The sequence below is a fragment of the Engystomops pustulosus genome, chromosome 3, assembly GCF_040894005.1.
Source record: "Engystomops pustulosus chromosome 3, aEngPut4.maternal, whole genome shotgun sequence".
Lineage (NCBI taxonomy): Eukaryota > Metazoa > Chordata > Amphibia > Anura > Leptodactylidae > Engystomops > Engystomops pustulosus.
The window spans coordinates 37,009,313-37,029,382 of NC_092413.1; the positions used below are offsets into that span (position 1 = coordinate 37,009,313).

Consider the following 20,070-nt stretch of genomic DNA (forward strand, 5'->3'; position numbering starts at 1 on the left):
TCCTCCTCCTTGACTTTATACAACCAATTTACAGCTCACTTCAAAGTTAATTTTCAGGATGATGTCACCACATTGGACTATAATAGAAACAAAAACTAGAAGGCGTTGTCACTGCTTGACAAAATTCTGGTTGTGGTTTATTAGGCCAATTGCTGCATATTAAATGCTGCATATAAAGCAGAAAATGTGGTGCAAGATAAGTAACAGAAAAATGGAACATTTGGTTGGTGCTCTAAGAGCCTCTATGCTCCCTGATGTCACCAGTAATGTCCATGCCAATTCCAACTTACCAGTAATGTCCAACTTGCATCAAGTGGTGTATGTAGGGATGTCTTACCTATTAGGGCACATGGACACCATTTGGAAGTCACGACCCTTCTCTATGAGTCAAGTCAGATTGCATATAACACAGAAGCTCTTGCTCTGGATGACTTAAAGGAAATATATAGGAAAACCCCTTTAAGACTCCTCAGGGTGAATAATATCATTTCTCCCGCTGGGAGCAATAGCAAATGGATTGATACCAGAATGCTGCACTGTGTTATTATAAAATAATTGCCTCTAATTATGTAAGGAAGTGAACCGAGGTCTGCCGCAGAATACAGATGAAACAAGGATTCCTCAGAACAAAGATTTTCAAAAGATCTACATTAGCCCTGGAGATGTAAATGTGATAGAACAATCCTTACCCCGGGGATGGGAGGATTTTGTATCATGAAGTTGGTTCATCTGGACTAACCTAGTAAGACCCTATTCTGTAATATTTTGGGAAACTTTGGAGAAACTTGCCAACAGTTTTTTTAATCCCAGTGGCCCCAGCACAGGGGAAATTAAGCATTACACCATTCCCCTTCAAAGGAATGGGTTGGTTGAGTAGAGAAGGACGAGACAGGTCCTCCATAGGGTGGTCCCATATTAGTAAATGGAGCACTAGTCTGCCATGAGCACACCATTCACATGGGGCATCTCAGAGGACTCTTGGTCAATTTTTTTAATTTTTCTGTAAAAACTACAAGAGTGGCAGAATAAATAACAAAAATCCTATACTTAACGTACCACTCTAGGGAGAACCAGGCCATCTTTGGTTCTCTCCATTGTAACTGACCAGAAGTGATGGCATGTGAAGGACACCATTGATTTTAGCCTAGGAGGTGACATCTAGTGGCATCTCGTGGCAGAGATCGTCTCATGCAGAATGTACCCGATGTCATCACTTCCTGTTTGACACCGCATGACGCACTAAAGAATTTAGATCCACCTCTAGAAATGGGAGGGACTTATGGCTAGTATATATGTATGCTACAACTTCACAAATGTTTACCTAAAATTGTAATTTCCTTTAAAGGGAACCTGTCACCGGACTTTTAGTAATAAACCTAATGACAGGTTTCCCATAGCACTATACTAACTGTGTAAGCCTCACTGTTATACATGCACTGCAGGGAATCTCTCAGTTTACGTCTGCCCTCATCCCCTCTCCCTTTGGCAGTGCAGATAAAAGGATGACTCCATTGAAGGCAGGGGGGATGAGGGACATGCTGGAGACATTAGCTGAGAAAAACAATGCCTCTTATGAATAACACATGCCCTTTGGTGGTCGCTTCTCCTTCTGGCAGGGTGCCATGTAGGCTTACAAAGTCCATTTTCTGGGGGTTGGAACTATGCATTAGCTAAAAAACATTGTGGGCAAAAGTTTTTATAGAGCTATGGGAACTTGTCATTAGGTTTATTACCAAAAATCTGGTGACAGGTTCCTTTAAAGTATAAGATGGAATTCAAAAAAATTTTACATTCCCTTGGGAGGAGCTGCTTCAAGTTGCGTAACATTCCAGTAAGTAATGAAACATATATAAGATGGAACAGTATGAAGCTGAAGAATCGAAGAAAGAGCAGAGCACTAGAATACAGCTGGAAATAACACAATATAAATGGCCTCCAGCAGCACAGAGGAGTTCAGGAGGCCTGGACAAAGAGCACAACTGACAAAGTAAAAGGGTTTCCACTGAGCCAAAGCGCAGGATAAAGGAAGTGTAAAACCCCACGAAATGCAGCGGCTGCAGAGCGTTTCATTCCCAAAAAAGAAAATGCCAGAACAATGGCCTCTTTCTACAATGTCAAACCTCCTATCTGTAAAATAAAAGAAGACGCTAAATCTCTTCAATAAGTACAATTATCGATTCAAAGTCTCCGAAAGAACATTGGAGAAACAATTATATTTCACTACTGGGACTATAATACAAGTGTCATACTGTATGTACTACTGGGACAACTAGAAGATCGTCATGACGGGGGACCTCTGCTCCGGATCTGTAATCTGTAATCTGTAAGTGTAAAGTCCAGCAGATAAGCAGTAATCTGGAGAGAAATTTAGAAATAAGTATTTCCCTGCAGCGCCTCCTCAGGGGAAATTAAGCATTACACATTTCCCCTAAGAATGGGATGTTTAAATAATTCAGGACAGGACCGGTCCTCCAGAGCAAGAGACACGCTTTGTAACCAGTTGACACACAGGTAAAGAGATGAAAATCCTTAATATTTTGGACATGAATTGTTTTTAAGGTTCTGTATGGGAACAGGATGGAAAATTAGTGTCTTAATGATGGACCCTCCAGTGATCAAATACTGGGTGCCCATCAAAGTGCAGAATGAAATGTAATGCACCTACAGGTTCCTTATTTGTGCTTCATTCAGTTTTTCTGGGACTTCTGGCATAAGTCCTGGTGACATAAGTATATTAGGGAGATCTCCTGGAATCTTGAGAATAGAGAACAATCCTCTTATTGTTGTGGGTTTGCATTATAATTTACATCAGTTTCCAGTATGAAATAAGGTAAATCTCTCAAATTGTGAGAAGACACACCCCTTTCCACAAAAGAGGTATACATTTAGAATTTTTGCTCAACTGAGCCAGTAAATCTTATGCTTTGTATGTCAGGGTAGTGCTAAAAAGGCATGAATATAATCATTTCTTCCATGGAATGTTATTAAAATAAATGTAACTTAGTGGAAATAATGTCCCATAAATGTAGTCATGTTGTCCGTGAGAAACCAGGTAGCTGTCCTTGGATATGACCACCCCTGAACCTTAGCGGTGACCTGACACACACTATTAAGGAGCCTAATCATCAGAATTCAGTATTCGGCTGTGGGATATGCAGTAGCTCCCAGACATTTCATACGCAAAAACTATTTGTTTCTTGGAGCAATCATTCCAGCAGTGGTGGTTGTATCCAAGTACACCTGTCCTTCATTTTTAAGGGGACAATATGTGTACAATTATGGGAAATTATCGTCACACAGGTATATTTTTTTAATAACATTCAATCTGATAAATGTGTATATATATATATATATATATATATATATATATATATACACTCACCGGCCACTTTATTAGGTACACCATGCTAATAACGGGTTGGACCCCCTTTTGCCTTCAGAACTGCCTCAATTCTTCATGGCATAGATTCAACAAGGTGCTGGAAGCATTTCTCAGAGATTTTGGTCCGTATTGACATGATGGCATCACACAGTTGCCGCAGATTTGTCCATGATCCATGATGCGAATCTCCCGTTCCACCACATCCCAAAGATGCTCTATTGGATTGAGATCTGGTGACTGTGGAGGCCATTTGAGTACAGTGACCTCATTGTCATGTTCAAGAAACCAGTCTGAGATGATTCCAGCTTTATGACATGGCGCATTATCCTGCTGAAAGGAGCCATCAGATGTTGGGTACATTGTGGTCATAAAGGGATGGACATGGTCAGCAACAGTACTCAGGTAGGCTTTGGCGTTGCAACGATGCTCAATTGGTACCAAGGGGCCCAAAGAGTGCCAAGAAAATATTCCCCACACCATGTCACCACCACCACCAGCCTGAACCGTTGATACAAGGCAGGATGGATCCATGCTTTCATGTTGTTGACGCCAAATTCTGACCCTACCATCCGAATGTCGCAGCAGAAATCGAAACTCATCAGACCAGGCAATATTTTTTCAATCTTCTACTGTCCAATTTCGATGAGTTTGTGCAAATTGTAGCCTCAGTTTCCTGTTCTTAGCTGAAAGGAGTGGCACCCGGTGTGGTCTTCTGCTGCTGTAGCCCATCTGCCTCAAAGTTCGACGTACTGTGCATTCAGAGATGCTCTTCTGCCTACCTTGGTGGTAACGGGTGGCGATTTGAGTCAATGTTGCCTTTCTATCAGCTCGAACCAGTCTGCCCATTCTCCTCTGACCTCTGGCATCAACAAGGCATTTCCGCCCACAGAACTGCCGCTCACTGGATGTTTTTTCTTTTTCAGACCTTTCTCTGTAAACCCTAGAGATGGTTGTGCGTGAAAATCCCAGTAGATCAGCAGTTTCTGAAATACTCAGACCAGCCCTTCTGGCAGCAACAACCATGACACGTTCAAAGGCACTCAAATCACCTTTCTTCCCCATACTGATGCTCGGTTTGAACTGCAGGAGATTGTCTTGACCATGTCTACATGCCTAAATGCACTGAGTTGCCGCCATTTGATTGGCTGATTAGAAATTAAGTGTTAACGAGCAGTTGGACAGGTGTACCTAATAAAGTGGCCGGTGAGTGTATATACGCATACATATATATATATACTGTGCATATATATATATATATATATATATATATATATATATATATACTGTGCATATATATATATATATATATATATATATATATATATATGGCAGATTAATTAAATTAAATGTCAATACCCTGAAGATACGCCTTCAAATAAAGCTATAAAGGCAGCCTTCCCTCATAGTAGTGTATGCAATGTATGCTTTATACATAAGAATATATTATTTTATTTTATTGACAAAAAGATTTTATTATAGCACTTTCATATTTTAGAACACCTGCTAAAGTAGCGTATCATGTTTTTACAATTTTTACTAATTTTTTTTACTAAGTGTCATTGCACATTTCCTCCACTGGGTGGAGCCATCTGCTCACTATTGAACTGACTTCAATTTGTAATTAAAGACAGCCACACAGATGGGAAAAGTTCTTTGTCAATTTATTGAGGAAATAATTAAACAAAGTAAATCCTGGAGAATGTGACATTACACGGCATGCCTACTCATGGCTTACAGCTCTAATAAAAGATCCTCAAACTTTAGAGAGCAAAAATAAATCTAAATCATTCAGAGCATTTCTTCATCTGTAGGTTTTATGACAGTTTTATCACAGTTGCAAAACTATTTGGATGGTCATCTATCTCTTCTCTATCTCTACAGAATTCGATGGCGCTATATAAATAAAGATTAGTATTATTATCTATTATCTCATAGCTCCTATCTATCTATCTATCTATCTATCTATCTATCTATCTATCTATCTATCATATATCTATATATCATATATCTATCTATCTATCTATTGAAGAAAGTGGGTAGCACTCCGGAGTGCTGCCCACTTTCTTCAATATATTGCTGAGGGACCCACGCCTTGTCCCGGGACGCCTGCACCCACTCTAACAAATGGTTTGTGCTGCTTGGACTTTCCTTATCTATCTATCTATCTATCTATCTATCTATCTATCTATCTATGAAGTTCAACCAAGGAAGGGAAGGGATTGGATGAGGAATTGTATATAACATAACCCTCAACGTTATTTAGTTGTGAAAAGGCATCTATCTTTATAGTGCTTTTTAACCAAATGTGGTCTAAGTAATGGGTGGACACATCTGTACATGAAAGAACTGAACTGAAAGAAATGAAGAACTGATACTTAATGACAGTAAATGAAGCTCCGTGATGGTTCTTCCATACAGCAGGATGTAACAGAACTGTTCTACTCATGTAATATACTTTTCAGATAGAATAAACTATTTCGACAAGAAGAGAAGTAACTTTTTAAAGGGAGATTCTTAACTATAAGACGCTATAGACGTGATAAGAATGATTGGTGTGATTGTTCCAACCTCTAGGCTGAGCTGCATATACAAATCTCGCTGCCCTAAGTACTGAGCCTGAATACGGACCAATAAAAACACATTTATTTGTGAGAGTTTTCATGATTTGCTCATGAGTTGTTATAATGATATTGTCTAGTCTGTACAAAAGAGACCAACTATCACACTGTAGCTATGTAATAATTATTAATCATGATGACATGGATAGCCCTGCCATAACCTGAGGATACCACCTCTCTGTATATCTGACTCCCCTCCTGTGTGCACCCTGTGATTACAGTCTTATTACTTCTATATTATCTGTATTCCTCTCTGCTATGATCCATTGTCCCCTCTATGTTATATTATAACCTTGTATTGACATCCCCTGTGCTTCCATATCTAGAGGCTATTACTCTCTAACCTCCTAAAGACTTACCCCCTGTGACCACATATATACCGTAGCTCCCAACCCTCCCAACCTTTTTTTTAGTTGATACACACCATCAGTCAGGCCAGTGAGGATTAAAAACTTTTTTAAAATGAAACCAAAAAAAGTCCTTCTTTTCAGGACGCCCCTCCACAACTGGACCCCTTAGGCACAGGAACTCTCTAGGACAACAAATGGGAAGAGCAGGAGCCTCATATAAGGAAGCCATGGACGTGGCAGTAGTAGATTGTGTATCTACTTATCTATGACTCTGTAAATTCCTCCATCATATGGGTCGCAGGTAGAGGCCTATAAACCTGCTCCTGACTCCCAGTGTGCAGCTGCCATCTGTAAATACAATTTCCCTGCCCAGATTGAATGATCTTCTCCCGTGTGCCGCCGCTGTGCCACTGTTTTCTCACATGTGAAGGGAGTTGCCTTTATTTTCATGTACAAACACTTCCTACAACTATAACTTGGCAGTAACATGGAGTATGGGCTCGCGTCATGTCAGGTACAAGGAAGACGACTGCACATTAATAACACTGAGCATAACCTGCTCCTGGTTGTCACTAATGTCACTAAAGCATCGCTTATGTCATGTAATATAATGCTGGTTTTATGTTTTCACCGAATGTTTTTCTTTTAAAGGGGTTGTAGGAAGTCTGTATGATATGCTTTATCCACACAATAGGGGCTGTCAATGTTATTGGTGGGGGCGACTCCTGTGACACCCATCAATCACAAAAACAGACCCTCAGTGATTCCATATCTCAGCCTTGACCTATAGTACCTAGAAACATGCTTCAATGTAATAGATGACATTCTCCTCTTTCGGACCGCTTCAGGTTTAAAAGAGGCAGTTAAAAAAAGGCAAGAATTGGATTTTATCTGCTGCTCATATTTCAGACTAGGTCTTTAGCTGCCTGTATCTCGAGTCCTGTAGCTCACAGAACCACAAACCTGGTGCAATCTGAAAGATGGGATTCTTTAATATAAAACCAGCAGTATATTTCTAGGTATAGAACTGAAGATGCCTGATATGACACGTTCCTGCAACTTTTAAGCTTGCTTATCTGAGGTAACATTTAACTTTACTCTGCTCAAGTTCTATAACTCACAGAACCACAAGTGTATTTGTGTAAATGGGATTCTTTTGTTTAATATGACACCAGAAGTATGTTTCTAGGTACTATAGATCTGAATATAGGGGCATCTGAATTGACAATACCACTGTAGCCTCTAAACTTGACTCATCTCAGGAAAATCTCGTTTTCACATGATGTTTTTATATTTTCATATATACAAGATAGGGGTTGTAGTACTGACCTGTTCCCATTTATCCAGGATACGACTAGTAGTACTGCGCTGTACCCATATTTCCAGTAGCTACACCTCTGAGGTAAAGGGATGAGATTTCACATAAAAGAGGGCATTCCAGAATGGATATTTTATACCCTACTTGATGGGGGCTGGTATTTACTGAGGTAAAATCTTTTGACAGGTGTATCTGTAGGGCTAGATGCAATTGAATTAAAGGAGTTGTGTGTATATATATATTGTCATATTTGGGCACATTTACTTACCCGTCCCGTTGCAATCCCCGAGGTGTGATGTCTGACAAGGATTCGGAGCTGCCGCGATTCACTAAGGTCATGCGTCCAATTTCCTGCATGTGTCGCTTCCACGCTCACGTCTGCCGGAGTTCACCATCTTCTTCCCGGTGCATGTGAGTGCTGATGTTGCGACACAATTTTGAAAGCTAAATTCCATGGTTTGTCCGAATCAGTCGGATTGTCCGATGACCACACCCCCGATTTGTGTCGCATGAAAGCCGGCGCCGATGCGCCACAATCCGCTCGTGTGCGGCAAAAACCCCTGTGCGATTCAGGGCAAATCAGAAATAGTCGGGAAACCTGACGGAAATGCATCCGACGGACCCTTAGTAAATGTGCCCCATAGTCTCTGAGCTGAGCTGCGGATCTGTATACTTTCCATAGACTTTGGAAAGATTAATGGGGCGCTGTGGGGTACCTAGAGTTTCTTCATTCTCAGGATGGAATATGAGTATCTTAGAGTTGTCCTACACAAATCATCGGCTCTTTTGTAGATCCACGTCTCGTCACAGAGAGCCTGCGTTGTATTGTCATAAATGGCGGATCTTTTCCATTCCATATCAGAAGCTTTTCTTCCTGGTGAAGTGCTTTCCATATAGAGGATGCGCTTTCATACGATTTTCTCCCCAGAATTATAATGCATGTTATTGTACATGCACTTGGTACACTTAAAAGCACTCATGGAAAGCTAGATAATTTTCTGGTTCACCAGTCCTCTCCACCAGTATGTGACACCCACCATGGTGCCAGGGCTTTGACTCACTTAATAGCTATTTGATGTGTATGTATGTGCTCAAGCTGCCTACTTTAATCTGGTCATATTTTCAGGCTTTTAAAGGCAAAAAAAAAAAAAAAAGCCATTAGGCAAACCGAATTGGAAATCTAGGAGGAATAAATTGTGAAATGATTATTATCATTTATTTATAAGGTGCGGGAGAGTGCACATGGTGCATAATAAATATAGGACTATCGCCGACTTGTATGAATTCACAGCGACAACCGGCAATATTATCAACAGTCTTTGTTATATTTCTATTATATAGGGCTAGAAATGTAACTGTAATTATACTGTATCTGCCAAGGTATTGGATTGGGATGGAAATGTCTTGGTAGGTTAATTTGTAAGAATATGTATAACAAGAAAAAAAAAAGGAAAGAGGGAAAAGGAAGAGAAAGGAAGAAAAGAGGAACCCAAAACCAATTCAACATGCAAACACCTTATGGCAGGTTGCAAGTCCCAATACAACCTCTAGGCGGCCACACACTGACACATAAGGGTTTTTTTATGCCATGCCTTGTGAATCGCCTTTTATGCCACTTCCTCGCCAACTGAAGGGGGCGCTGCTGAGTGGGTCGATGGCAGACGTTTCTTTTCTCGCTTGCGCACATACCAAAGACAGCGACCGTTCAAGGCTCAGTGGTATGAAGCTAAGGCTGAGGTCGTAGCCAGACGGATCGGGGTCTCATCATACAGTGAGCCGGAGCACAAATCAATGTCATTTGATAAATCTACCCCCAGGTTGTCCAGTAAATAATTTCCTTTGCGTAAGGAAAACAGAAAATTTTCCAATATACTTTCTGCATCAATTCTTCAGGATTTTCTAGATCTCTGCTTGCTGTACTTCATTTAAAGCTTTGTTTACTTCCAGTGGATAGAAATCTAGTCATGTGACGTCACACAGGTGCACGAGTCGTTAGTATTACACGGCTCTGTGATATAATGTCTTGTGCACCTGCGCGTCCATCAAAAAACCATGGACGGATTTCTATCCAATGGAAGTAAACATAGAAGGTTTCTATAGCAGGACAGCAAGCAGAGATCTAGAAAACCAGGAGGAACTGATACCGAAAGTATATTGGAAAATTTTATAACTTTTCAAAACACAAAGAATATCAATTATTTGCTGAAAGTGGAAAACCCCTTTAAGCTTCTTAGTATAAAAAGATTGAAATCTTAACAAAATTGCATACATTAATAGTGCAGATGATAATCGTAAACTTTGTAATATTCTTTACTATAGAAATATGTCCATGTGACCTTCTTTTTCCTCTGCATTTCCTTCTTATTTACATCTACCACCAGGATGAAGGATTGTAAACCAAGCACACTGACAGGCTCCACTATTTTTTTAGCTTCTTATGCCCTTGTTTTAAGTAAAACAGGCTTTGAAAATTATGCAAATGAGCCTGAGAGGCTCCCGACATTAACCTCTATGGAGCCCAGATTATGCCCTAGCATAATTTTAAAAACCATGTGAAAACCAGGGACAAGGAAGGTGAAAGAAGCGCAGATCCTGCCAGAGGGGACACACACCAGTATGTTCGTGTGCTTGGGTTACTATCCTTCATTCTGGTTGTAGATGTCCTTTAAGCTGTAAATCAACTTTCTGTCCTGTATCCGCTAACTGCTGAGGGATAAAGGATCCAGAAAGAGTGACTAATGACCTTACTCTTTACATACTGTCCCTGGATAGTTTAATCTTCTTATAGAGAAGAATCATCAAGGGAAATATTCTCTTGGTATGAAAAGAGCTAATCTTTAGCCTTCTTTCATTATCTCTGTGCTGTATACAGGATTTCAGATACACTGCTCACTACAGGAGAAAGAAGTAAAAAAAAAGGCATAGAGAAGCTGCTTAATGAACTACATTACAAAGTTTACTATTTTCACGTGCACTTCTTATGGAGTCCAATACGAACTACATAAAGGCAATAGGGTCCGTTTAATCCGCCCCGTAGTAGAACTATGAAGAGTTGAAATATCTGATGTTGACTGATGCCCACAACCAGTGCCATGCAGCTCAGCAACTACATTTTTATCTGCTGTGAACATCTTGGGATACATTTTTTCTTAGTTCTCCTAACTTTCATGTAAGTCTAATATGTAAACCCCCCTCCACCAGCGACCTACCTGCACCAGGTGACGATGGCTCAAACACACTGGAGGAGTCGCTGCAGGCATTGGACGCTTGCTCTGCTAGTTTCTTCTTTCCACTCCCATCAGCCGACTTGTGCGATTTCTTCTTATTCTTCACCAGAATTTTATACTTTAATTCCATAGGGCTGGGAAGAGGGACCCCCGGTTCTAGCTGTGGGGATGAATACATCACATTGTTATGTTCACTTTACCAACAGAAAGAAAAATGATTCTGTAAGGTAACAAAGATATAAACCCACAAAGTGCAGCACTAAATGTAGCCTGTAGATGGAGACAGAGAGCCAAATCCTTCTCCGGTTCTTGCCTATGAGACGGCTGCTGTCAGATATGCTACAAACTTAGAAAATGTGGATATACAGAGGAGTCCAATTTCTACCCTATTAGGACTCTGTACAATTCCGGGGGTTATGGAGACGATAAACAGTCCTGTGCATAAGCCTGAGGGTAATATAGTAACAATGCAATGAAAATGACATCCCATTCTGGAGCCTGACATGCAGGTCTACCCATCCTCAGAGTGATATAAGTCTCTAACCCCCGGCAATATTACAATTCGCTCCTGCCAGGCAGATTGTCTGTACTCAGCAAATACATAGCCATTGATAGATAAGAGCTAATAGAGTTGCCCTGTGTGTCTGTACTGTACTATATATCTGCCTATGGTAACGTTTCCTATTGAAGAATATTTTAGTAGATATAGTGTACAATGCATCATTTCTAGGGAAACATCATAGTCTCCCGGAGGAGTACTGCTGTGGACGTCTGACCAGTATATAATGTAACAATATTGGAAACCGTATTTCTGAACCTATACATTACTTAAAGATTGAAGATTTTATATTAAAATAAGTCAATTTCAAGCTAATTCCACGTTATTCCACGTTATGGAAGGAGCAAATGATCGCCATATGGTTCTTACCGATAATTTTTGTGAGTGCACTACATTTATTTACAATGGTTGCATTCTAGGACAGGATTAATCAGGTGGGCTCTAGGACCCAGGTGTCTAAAGCTGGACAGATACATCGGGGCACATTTACTTACCTGGTCCGTGCCCGATCCCCGAGGTGCGTTGTCCGACGAGGATGATGTCTGCCGCGATCCACGTCGATCGTGCGCCCGAGATCCTGAATGTTTCGCTCCCAGCTCAGGTCCGCCCAAGTTCACCTTCTTCTTCCCGGTGCATGTAAGTGCTTGGCTTGCAACACAATTTTGAATGTTAAATCCTGCGCTTAGTCCGAATCCGTCGGATCGTCCGACGGCCTGCCCCCATTTCTGCTGCATGAAACCCGGCACCGATGTGCCAAAATCCAATCACATGCGACACAATCCCCTTCTAAATGCAGCGCACATCGGAAATCGACGGATATTCCGACGATAGTGTGGTCCACAGACCCTTAGTAAATGAGTCCCACAGCAGAGAGACATCTGGACCGCAGTAATATGGAGTCCATAGACTTCTGACAGGTCCTGCAGCTAAAACCTGTCAGAGATAGTCTCTTCTCTGACTTCTCAGCTCTCTGTTCATTACCCTCCTAATCAGGGTCTCTACTAGGAAATGTGGGGGCCCCCACACCCAAAGAATGATAATCTGGTCCTGTGTGCACAGTGAGTTCCCTGCACATGAGAAGGCAGGGGGGTTTTCTGTGAATGGGGGCCCCTTCTCCTCCTTGGGGGCCCCTAAGCAAAGTCACGCTAAACCCCCCTGATGGCGGCCCTGCTCCCAATGTGCACGTATCTTGCCCTCACCTTCACAACCATCTGTTTAACTTTACAACTGTGCAAGCACTGGAGCTGAGATAATGAAGATGGAACAGCAATATCTATTTTACAGTAACTTTTTGGGAGTAAACTGATGCTTTCCTTATTTACAGTAATTTTATGGTGTTTTCTGTAAAAGCAGAAGGGGCAGAATTTAGAAAAGTAGAAAAAAAGTAGATTACCCCTGGGAAGGGCTCCCTTGTTGGGTGTAATAAACCAATGCCAATTGCCATAGGAGCCAAATATGTTCTCTGGAGGGCTATGTTTAGGTCCCGCCCTATGCTGCCCTTTCAAGGGGTTTCCCGCAAAAGCCTTTTAAGGCTCACACTAAAGGGTTTGTGGACATGACATAGTCAATTCCTGTTAGAATGGCTCCGAATGGCAAGAAAACATGTTGTCTAGCTGAAAAAGAATCTCAATATTCCTCTATAAGCTGGGTTATCTGGTGTGCCATTGTGTAATGGCACCTCTGCAGGAGATATGCAGTATTACACATAAAAATCAAATAGGTGCCACTGTAAGTCTTTTGTATAATGGATCAGGCAGATGCTCCACGCTGTTCACTGTTTTACGAGATGTGCAATTAATAAGAAGAGATGCATTAGGACCGATTGCATTGGTCCTTTAACTTTTAGGCTGGACATGTTCTTAGGAACCAGGAGTTGCAGCAGAAAACTTGCGGCCAGGACACCAAGGAGCTCAGGTACTAGGATTATTAGAGACAGCAGGAGCATGGCGACTATGACCACCCAGTCAGGTAACACAAGAACCATCCTCATGATAGCCACTAACACAATGGGGGTCATTTACTAAGGACCCGAATCGCTATTTTTCGTCGGGTTTCCTGAATATTTCCGATTTGCGCCGTCTTTCCCTGAATTGCCCCGGGTTTTTGGCGCACGCGATTGGATGGTGGTGCATCGGCACCGGCATGCATGCGACGGAAATTGGGGGGGGGAGTGGCCTTCGGAAATCCCAACGGATTCGGAAAAAACGCAGAATTTAAAAAAAAAATGTGTCGCTTGACACGCGCAGCAACTTCAGCGCAGCAGCGACACCTGGTGGACAGCGGGCGCGCTACCTTAGTGAATCGCTGGAAGACCAGAATCCTCGACTGAGAACGCTCCGCCGCAGGATCGCGACAGTACCGGGTAAGTAAATGTGCCCCAGTAACTTTTGTACATAGGTTTTATAAACAGGACATCCCCTTTAAAAATGACTGAAGGTAAAACAACAGAAGGACATAATTGTTATATATATGATATTGTCTTACTGGATTCCTCTCCAAAGGCTCTGTCAGAAGTCCATCCCCAAAAATTTGCTTGCAGTACTCAGCCATCTTCGCCTGTTGCTTCGGTCTGTAAAATAGTGGAATTTGAACAAAGTCAGAATAAAGTGCACAACATCAATTTGTTTCTGTGGTCAGAAATGGCTGCTGTATCATGGTCTGGGCGATGTAAGGACTGTCCATTATAGAGTAATGATCTCCAAGTTGAAGCTTATCCCGATGGGCTGGAAAGTTATATGACGCTGCTCAGATAAATTGTTACATGCGCATTTATTAAACCAGATTGAAAATTGATAAGTTTTCATGTCATACACAAAACATAGAAATTACAGGCGCCTTCCCCTCTCCCTTAGGCTCTATAATCCAGAGCACAGTGAGTGCTACATAAAACTGACACTTTTTGGCGCAGGGGACCAGGAAACATGTGTCTCTCTGCTGACCACACAGGACTATATAGGACGCAGCTGTGTAAATTATTCTGACAATATTCCTTAGGGCAGTCTCGCTATCCATGGCTGTTATATTAACTTCCTGGGAGAGTACAGAAGGATTGAAAAAATTGTGCAAATAGACTCTTTCTAAACCCAAAAGTCCTCTCCGGTTGCCGTTCCCTACGCTCTGCCGTCCTGGATGAATGACTGAAATGACATGAGCTGGGACTCAAGGGGCCCAAGTAAAAGATGTAACCCAGTTTCATTGGCAGCTCTTGACTATACACAACTAATACTTTTGAACAGATTGGTTGTCCCATTGGGGAAGGAGGCAGCAGATGGGTGCATTTTGGATTATTATATAAAATAATACAATATATCACATAAAATATGCTTTACTACTAAAATATGCTGGACTACAGACAACATCGCCTGTGAGATCTTTAAGTACAGGATGGCACCTATAAACATTGGGATTTCTTTTGGGTTTTTTGATTTCCTGATACAATAGAAAAGGTCACAATTGGTCAGGGCATTGATTTTGTTCACTCTTGTATGCTTTAATATGACCATTAGACTAAAACTTGTTGCTAAGTTTGTTATCTTGATTATTTGGAGAAGGAACACTCAAGGGCTTCACATGGGCTTCCTTTAAAATGGTTCCAGTTCCCCGTTATGTTCAAATCTTGTCTACTTGTTTTCTAGTTAAGTAAAATTATCTAAAAGTCTGTAGGAGTCTGCTGGGGAGGGAGGGGGTTGTCACATAGTAAAACTGTATTTACAGCTCCCACTTCAACACTTCTGGTTCCTGGATACACGTCTCCTTGACATAACAGTAGACATAAGGAGAGGTCGCTCAGTTGATCACTGGAGTGGCTAAACTGGAGCAGCTGGGGGTCATTAGCAATGTTTTATTATTTTACGGGTACCCTGTTTTTTTACTGGGGAACCAGCTGGTCAATACTGTGGCCACTCTCATCTCTCACCAGTGACCTTGGTACTAATAGCATGTGACTGCAAAGAGCCCCTGAAATACCCTTCTTTTTTGTATTGAATGGTTTAATGAGAAACCCTAACATTCTAAGCGAAGGTTGGTCCCATCTATAATTCGCTCTTGTTCATTGGTTCTTCCTGTTATATGTTGGTCTGGGTTATGTATTTTAATTTCTTCGTCTTATAGCAATATTTTTTAAGGTTAAGACGAGAGGGATGAAAATGAAAAGTTTCAGAGCTGCTCCCATTCTCTACAACCAAAAATCGAAATAGTCTGACGCACTGAACAGTAAAGTTTTGATTTCCTTCTTTGCATTGTCTTTTCATTTTCTTCCACAAATAAGAGGCATATGGCAAGTCGACGCACTTGGCAGTATAATAACCTAGTCGTTCCCTTCACAAGCCTCTCTCTAAATATACATACAGCACAAACACTTCGCAGAAAGCAAACTTATGTTTTCATCTATAGCTCGAAATAGAAATCCAAGCAGAAAAAAAAATTTTCTATAATTTTTTTTTTTTTGCCAAGTGTAACGAAAATAGTAGATTTTAAAACTTCAAGAAGTAGAAGAGTAGGAAAGCTCTAAGACATGGCAGTGGGATTTCCGGGGGGGGGGGGGGGGGATTATAGGGGGGAGGCTACTTGTTATATCAGTTTCTTTGAGCGAGGTTTGCAGGAACTTGTTAGATGTTTTGGTACTGTTATTCTAGGAAGAACAGCAGATGCTGGAAATTAAAATTGGACAACAGTGGGTGCACCGGACCCTACTTTAGTAATTTTGTTTATGGTATTTTATACAGTTTCCTGTCCATAGACAATATTGTAGCCCCTCACACCAGATTGGTGCCCACCATTAAATCCAATGACAAAGGTATAACAGGACAGGCAGGTGCACCCAGCGCTACAATATGTGTGTGCGACACAGGACAAAGTACATTCTGTAAGAAACAATTCTAGGTCACAATAGAAGTAGCTGGAAGTCATTGTTCTACTTACGAGTCGACATGATTTTCAAAGGACAGGAGGATCGGGTACGGAGAGGTCTTAAATGCACATTCAGCAATAGCTTCTATGACTTCCTAAAATTAAAAGACAGATTTAAAACATTTTCCCTGAAGCAAAAAATGTTAATTCAGACCATTCTGTCTGTGCTACAAACAGTACAGCAATGGCATGAATACAGATGAAATGAAATCCAGGTACATGCACTGTAGATAAAACACAAGAAACTGCACAGTCAGTGACTTCAAGAGCAGTGTTCCCCAACCACCGGGCCTTGGAGCACCTGATTCAGCCAAACTATCCAATACTCCAAAATCCTCTCTTCATTTACTTCATTTCTGTGTTAATGCACTGCTCTTTTGCAAGCGCGCATGATGATATCATCACATTGCGTCTGTCGAGAATAGAGCCATACAATAATGCAGAAGAGAAGTGAAGGAAGAGAAGACTGGTGCGGGGGAATATGGTAGGAGAGTATTGGATTCTTTTCTTTGACTGAGAAAGGGGACATTAAAGGGGGTATGGTGTAGGAAAGGGGACATTGAAGGGGGGCATGCTGCAGAAAAGGGGGCATTCAAGGGGAGCATGCTGAAGGAAAGGGGATATTAGAGGGAGGCATACTACAAGAAAGGGGTATCCTTGGAGGTGGGAATGCTACAGTAAAGGGGACATTTGAACGGCTGCATGCTACAGGAAAGGGGACATTAGAGCAGGGCATGCTAAAAGACAGGGACATTGGAGAGGGGCATACCACAGGAAAGGGTGCATCAAAGGTAGGCATGCTGCAGGAAAGGAAACATTGGAAGTAGGGGAAACAAGCTACAGGGAAGGGTTCAGGAACTGGGACAATATATGCTACACAGGGAGTTTCGGTGGGGTGTGCAAACATATATTTTTAGCTATGAAAAATGCCACCGGACCCTATCTCTCCAACCACCAGTCCCCGGAGAAAATTTATGCTCATAGCTGGTCCCTTGGCAAAAAAAGGTTGAAGAGGAATAACCTAGAGGTTAGAGTGACAAATAAGCCAGAATTATAAATGACCTGTCCACAGGTGACCATCCAGTAGACAATTGATCTGACACCAGCTTTACCCCACTACCTATCAAACCCCTTAGGTCAGGTATTAAATATCCTTTCTTGCATTGACTCTTTTACATTAAAACTTGCCTGTTTGCTTGTAAAAAATCAACTCCAAATTAATATGCAAAAGAGCTGAAAAGAGTCAATTTGTCTGCTGCAGCTCACATAACCACTAGCCTGATATGTTTTGCAAGATGAGATTCTCACAAACAATGACACCAGAACCAGCTGCTATAGAACCCAAGATAGAGGTTTCTGAAATAGTGCTTCCCCTCCAGTCCAGTAACTTAACTCAGGCAAAAGGGATTGTTTTCAGCTCATTTGCATATGACTTTGGAGGTGATTATTTTTTTTCAATAGGGAAAGAGGCTAAACAGGGAATGCTCCAAAGTATCTTTCATACCCTAATGAGGTCAGATATAAAGGTTTTTTTTCACAACTAAGAGGTTAAGGCACAATGGGGGCCATTTATCTTTTCTCAATTTGTTTTGGGTATTTTTTTTTTTCCGTCTGCTACTTTGGTAATTTATAAATCTCACTTTTTCTTATGTCAAATGTTTTCTTTTCAGATCTGTTACAAATGTCTCAAAAATGTCTCACAAATGTCTCAAGTCATTTCTTTCCATTTTCTAAGTTTTCCTTAAGTATGGTTTCGTCTGGAGTTTTTTGCGCCAAAAATGTACACAAAGTTTACACAATTTGACTTGATAAATGTTATTTGGGACATTAAGTACATCTGGCATAGAACATAAATGTGTCTTACAGATGAAAAACAAACGTCCCCCAAAAGGTGCAAAAATTGCAATGGCAAAAAGGACAAAAAGAACAGGAAAAAAAGAAAGATAAATGGCCCACAATGTTCTTGTTTCTTCTAAACACAGATCTAAGGGATCTAGTGGAGGGTGACAGACCTCTACTAATTTGATTGTCAGGATGATGACTATGCTGACGATTGTCAACCCAGAAAACCCCCTTTTGTTGCTTGAAGCTGCAATAAGATCTATATGGTATTCCTTGATGTGGCACAGTGTCACCTCCATGGGCATCTAAGTGGGCATCAGAAAAGCATCCATGTGTGTGACTATTGTAATACACTCTACGAGGATTTTTCATCCTCTACACCAACACCAACTCTTTGAATCCTTTAATAGGTGTCATTCCGTCATGGCACCCAATATTCCAATAAGGGTACGTACTGTCTTGTAAAAATACTAACCAAAGCTCAAAATCAAATATATGTGATAAACCCTGTATAAACAATCGATGAGTCCCACAAGCCTATCATAACAAGGTGCACCCGGAGATCTATAGTCACTGACAGCTTCGTCCCTACTGCTCCGGCAAGGATCGAAACATGTAGCTGAGATGGAACAGCGCGTGACAAATTGGCTGAATCTTTTAGCTGTTTCTTAAATCTCCAATTACTTTTGAGCTTAAGAAGAAGAAGTGGATAATGATTTTTGGAATTCAGAATATATTGTTTTATATTAGCTATTGATGTCTTGTATGTGGTTGGAGGGGATATTCAGCCTTCTGCTTGTCTACTGAAATGAAAATGTTCCGCATCACACAATTTCAGGAAAGCGCCGTGCTATTTGCAGCTGCTTACGCTGAGCAAGCGGCAATGTGTGTCATTTCTTAAAAGCCTGTTGACTTATCCATGACAGATAGAGGACATTCACTCTTTGTTTAAGTGATTATTTCCTTTTTATCTATTGCCATTACATACAGAACTTACATATACAGTGTCAGGCTAGAGTTCCTCAGGCTGACCAAATAAAATGATTATCCCCTAGGAAATATATTCTAGCAGCCTCCAGGGTAAGTGGTGTTCCGAGTTTAGGGGGTTAAGTATCAGGTAGGGGTCTGGGTCCACCTAAGGATCCTCAGGTTCTCTGGTGGCCTAGTCCAACATTGTAACACTGGGGTTAAGTATCAGGTAGGGGACTGGGTCCACCTGAGGATCCTCAGGTTCTCTGGTGGCCTAGTCCAACACTGTAACACTGGGGTCAAGTATCAGGTAGGGGTCTGGGTCCACCTGAGGATCTTAGGTTCTCTGGTGGCCAAGTCCAACATTGTAACACTGGGGTTAAGTATCAGGTAGGGGTCTGGGTCCACCTGAGGATCCTCAGGTTCTCTGGTGGCCTAGTCCAACACTGTAACACTGGTGTCAAGTATCAGGTAGGGGTCTGGATCCACCTGAGGATCTTAGGTTCTCTGGTGGCCAAGTCCAACATTGTAACACTGGGGTTAAGTATCAGGTAGGGGACTGGGTCCACTTGAGGATCCTCAGGTTCCCTGGTGGCCTAGTCCAACACTGTAACACTGGAGTTAAGTATCAGGTAGGGGTCTGGGCCCACCTGAGGATATTCCTTAGTTTATCATATTCCTTAGTTTATCATAGCAAACAACCCGTTCATGGTTATTTTATATAAACCCCCTCCCATCCTATGGATTCATTAGATACAGCCCTCATCGCCTCCATTGATTCCTTATGTACAACCTTTTGTGGGCCCCCAAGCTCTAGGCCCTGGCACTTGCCCAAGTATGCCCAGTGCTGGCACCGGCTCTGGGTACATTCATATCCATGTAATATAATAGTGTTCT

At 41.5% G+C, this 20,070-nt stretch overlaps 1 protein-coding gene across 3 annotated transcripts in view; it reads right to left on the reverse strand.

The window, feature by feature from the left end:
* The window catches only part of PLCB1 (phospholipase C beta 1), a 457,336-nt gene that overhangs the window by 93,340 nt on the left and 343,926 nt on the right, over positions 1 to 20,070 (reverse strand). For all 3 annotated transcript variants that reach the window (XR_011854040.1, XM_072140489.1, XM_072140490.1), the window contains 3 exons: positions 16,375 to 16,457; positions 13,939 to 14,023; positions 10,878 to 11,055 (listed from right to left, as the gene is read on the reverse strand). Coding sequence is in view for 2 of the 3 variants with exons in the window: in XM_072140489.1 (XP_071996590.1) it covers positions 10,878 to 11,055; positions 13,939 to 14,023; positions 16,375 to 16,457 (346 nt within the window). In the remaining variant the exon portion in view is untranslated. The remainder of the gene's footprint in view (positions 1 to 10,877; positions 11,056 to 13,938; positions 14,024 to 16,374; positions 16,458 to 20,070) is intronic.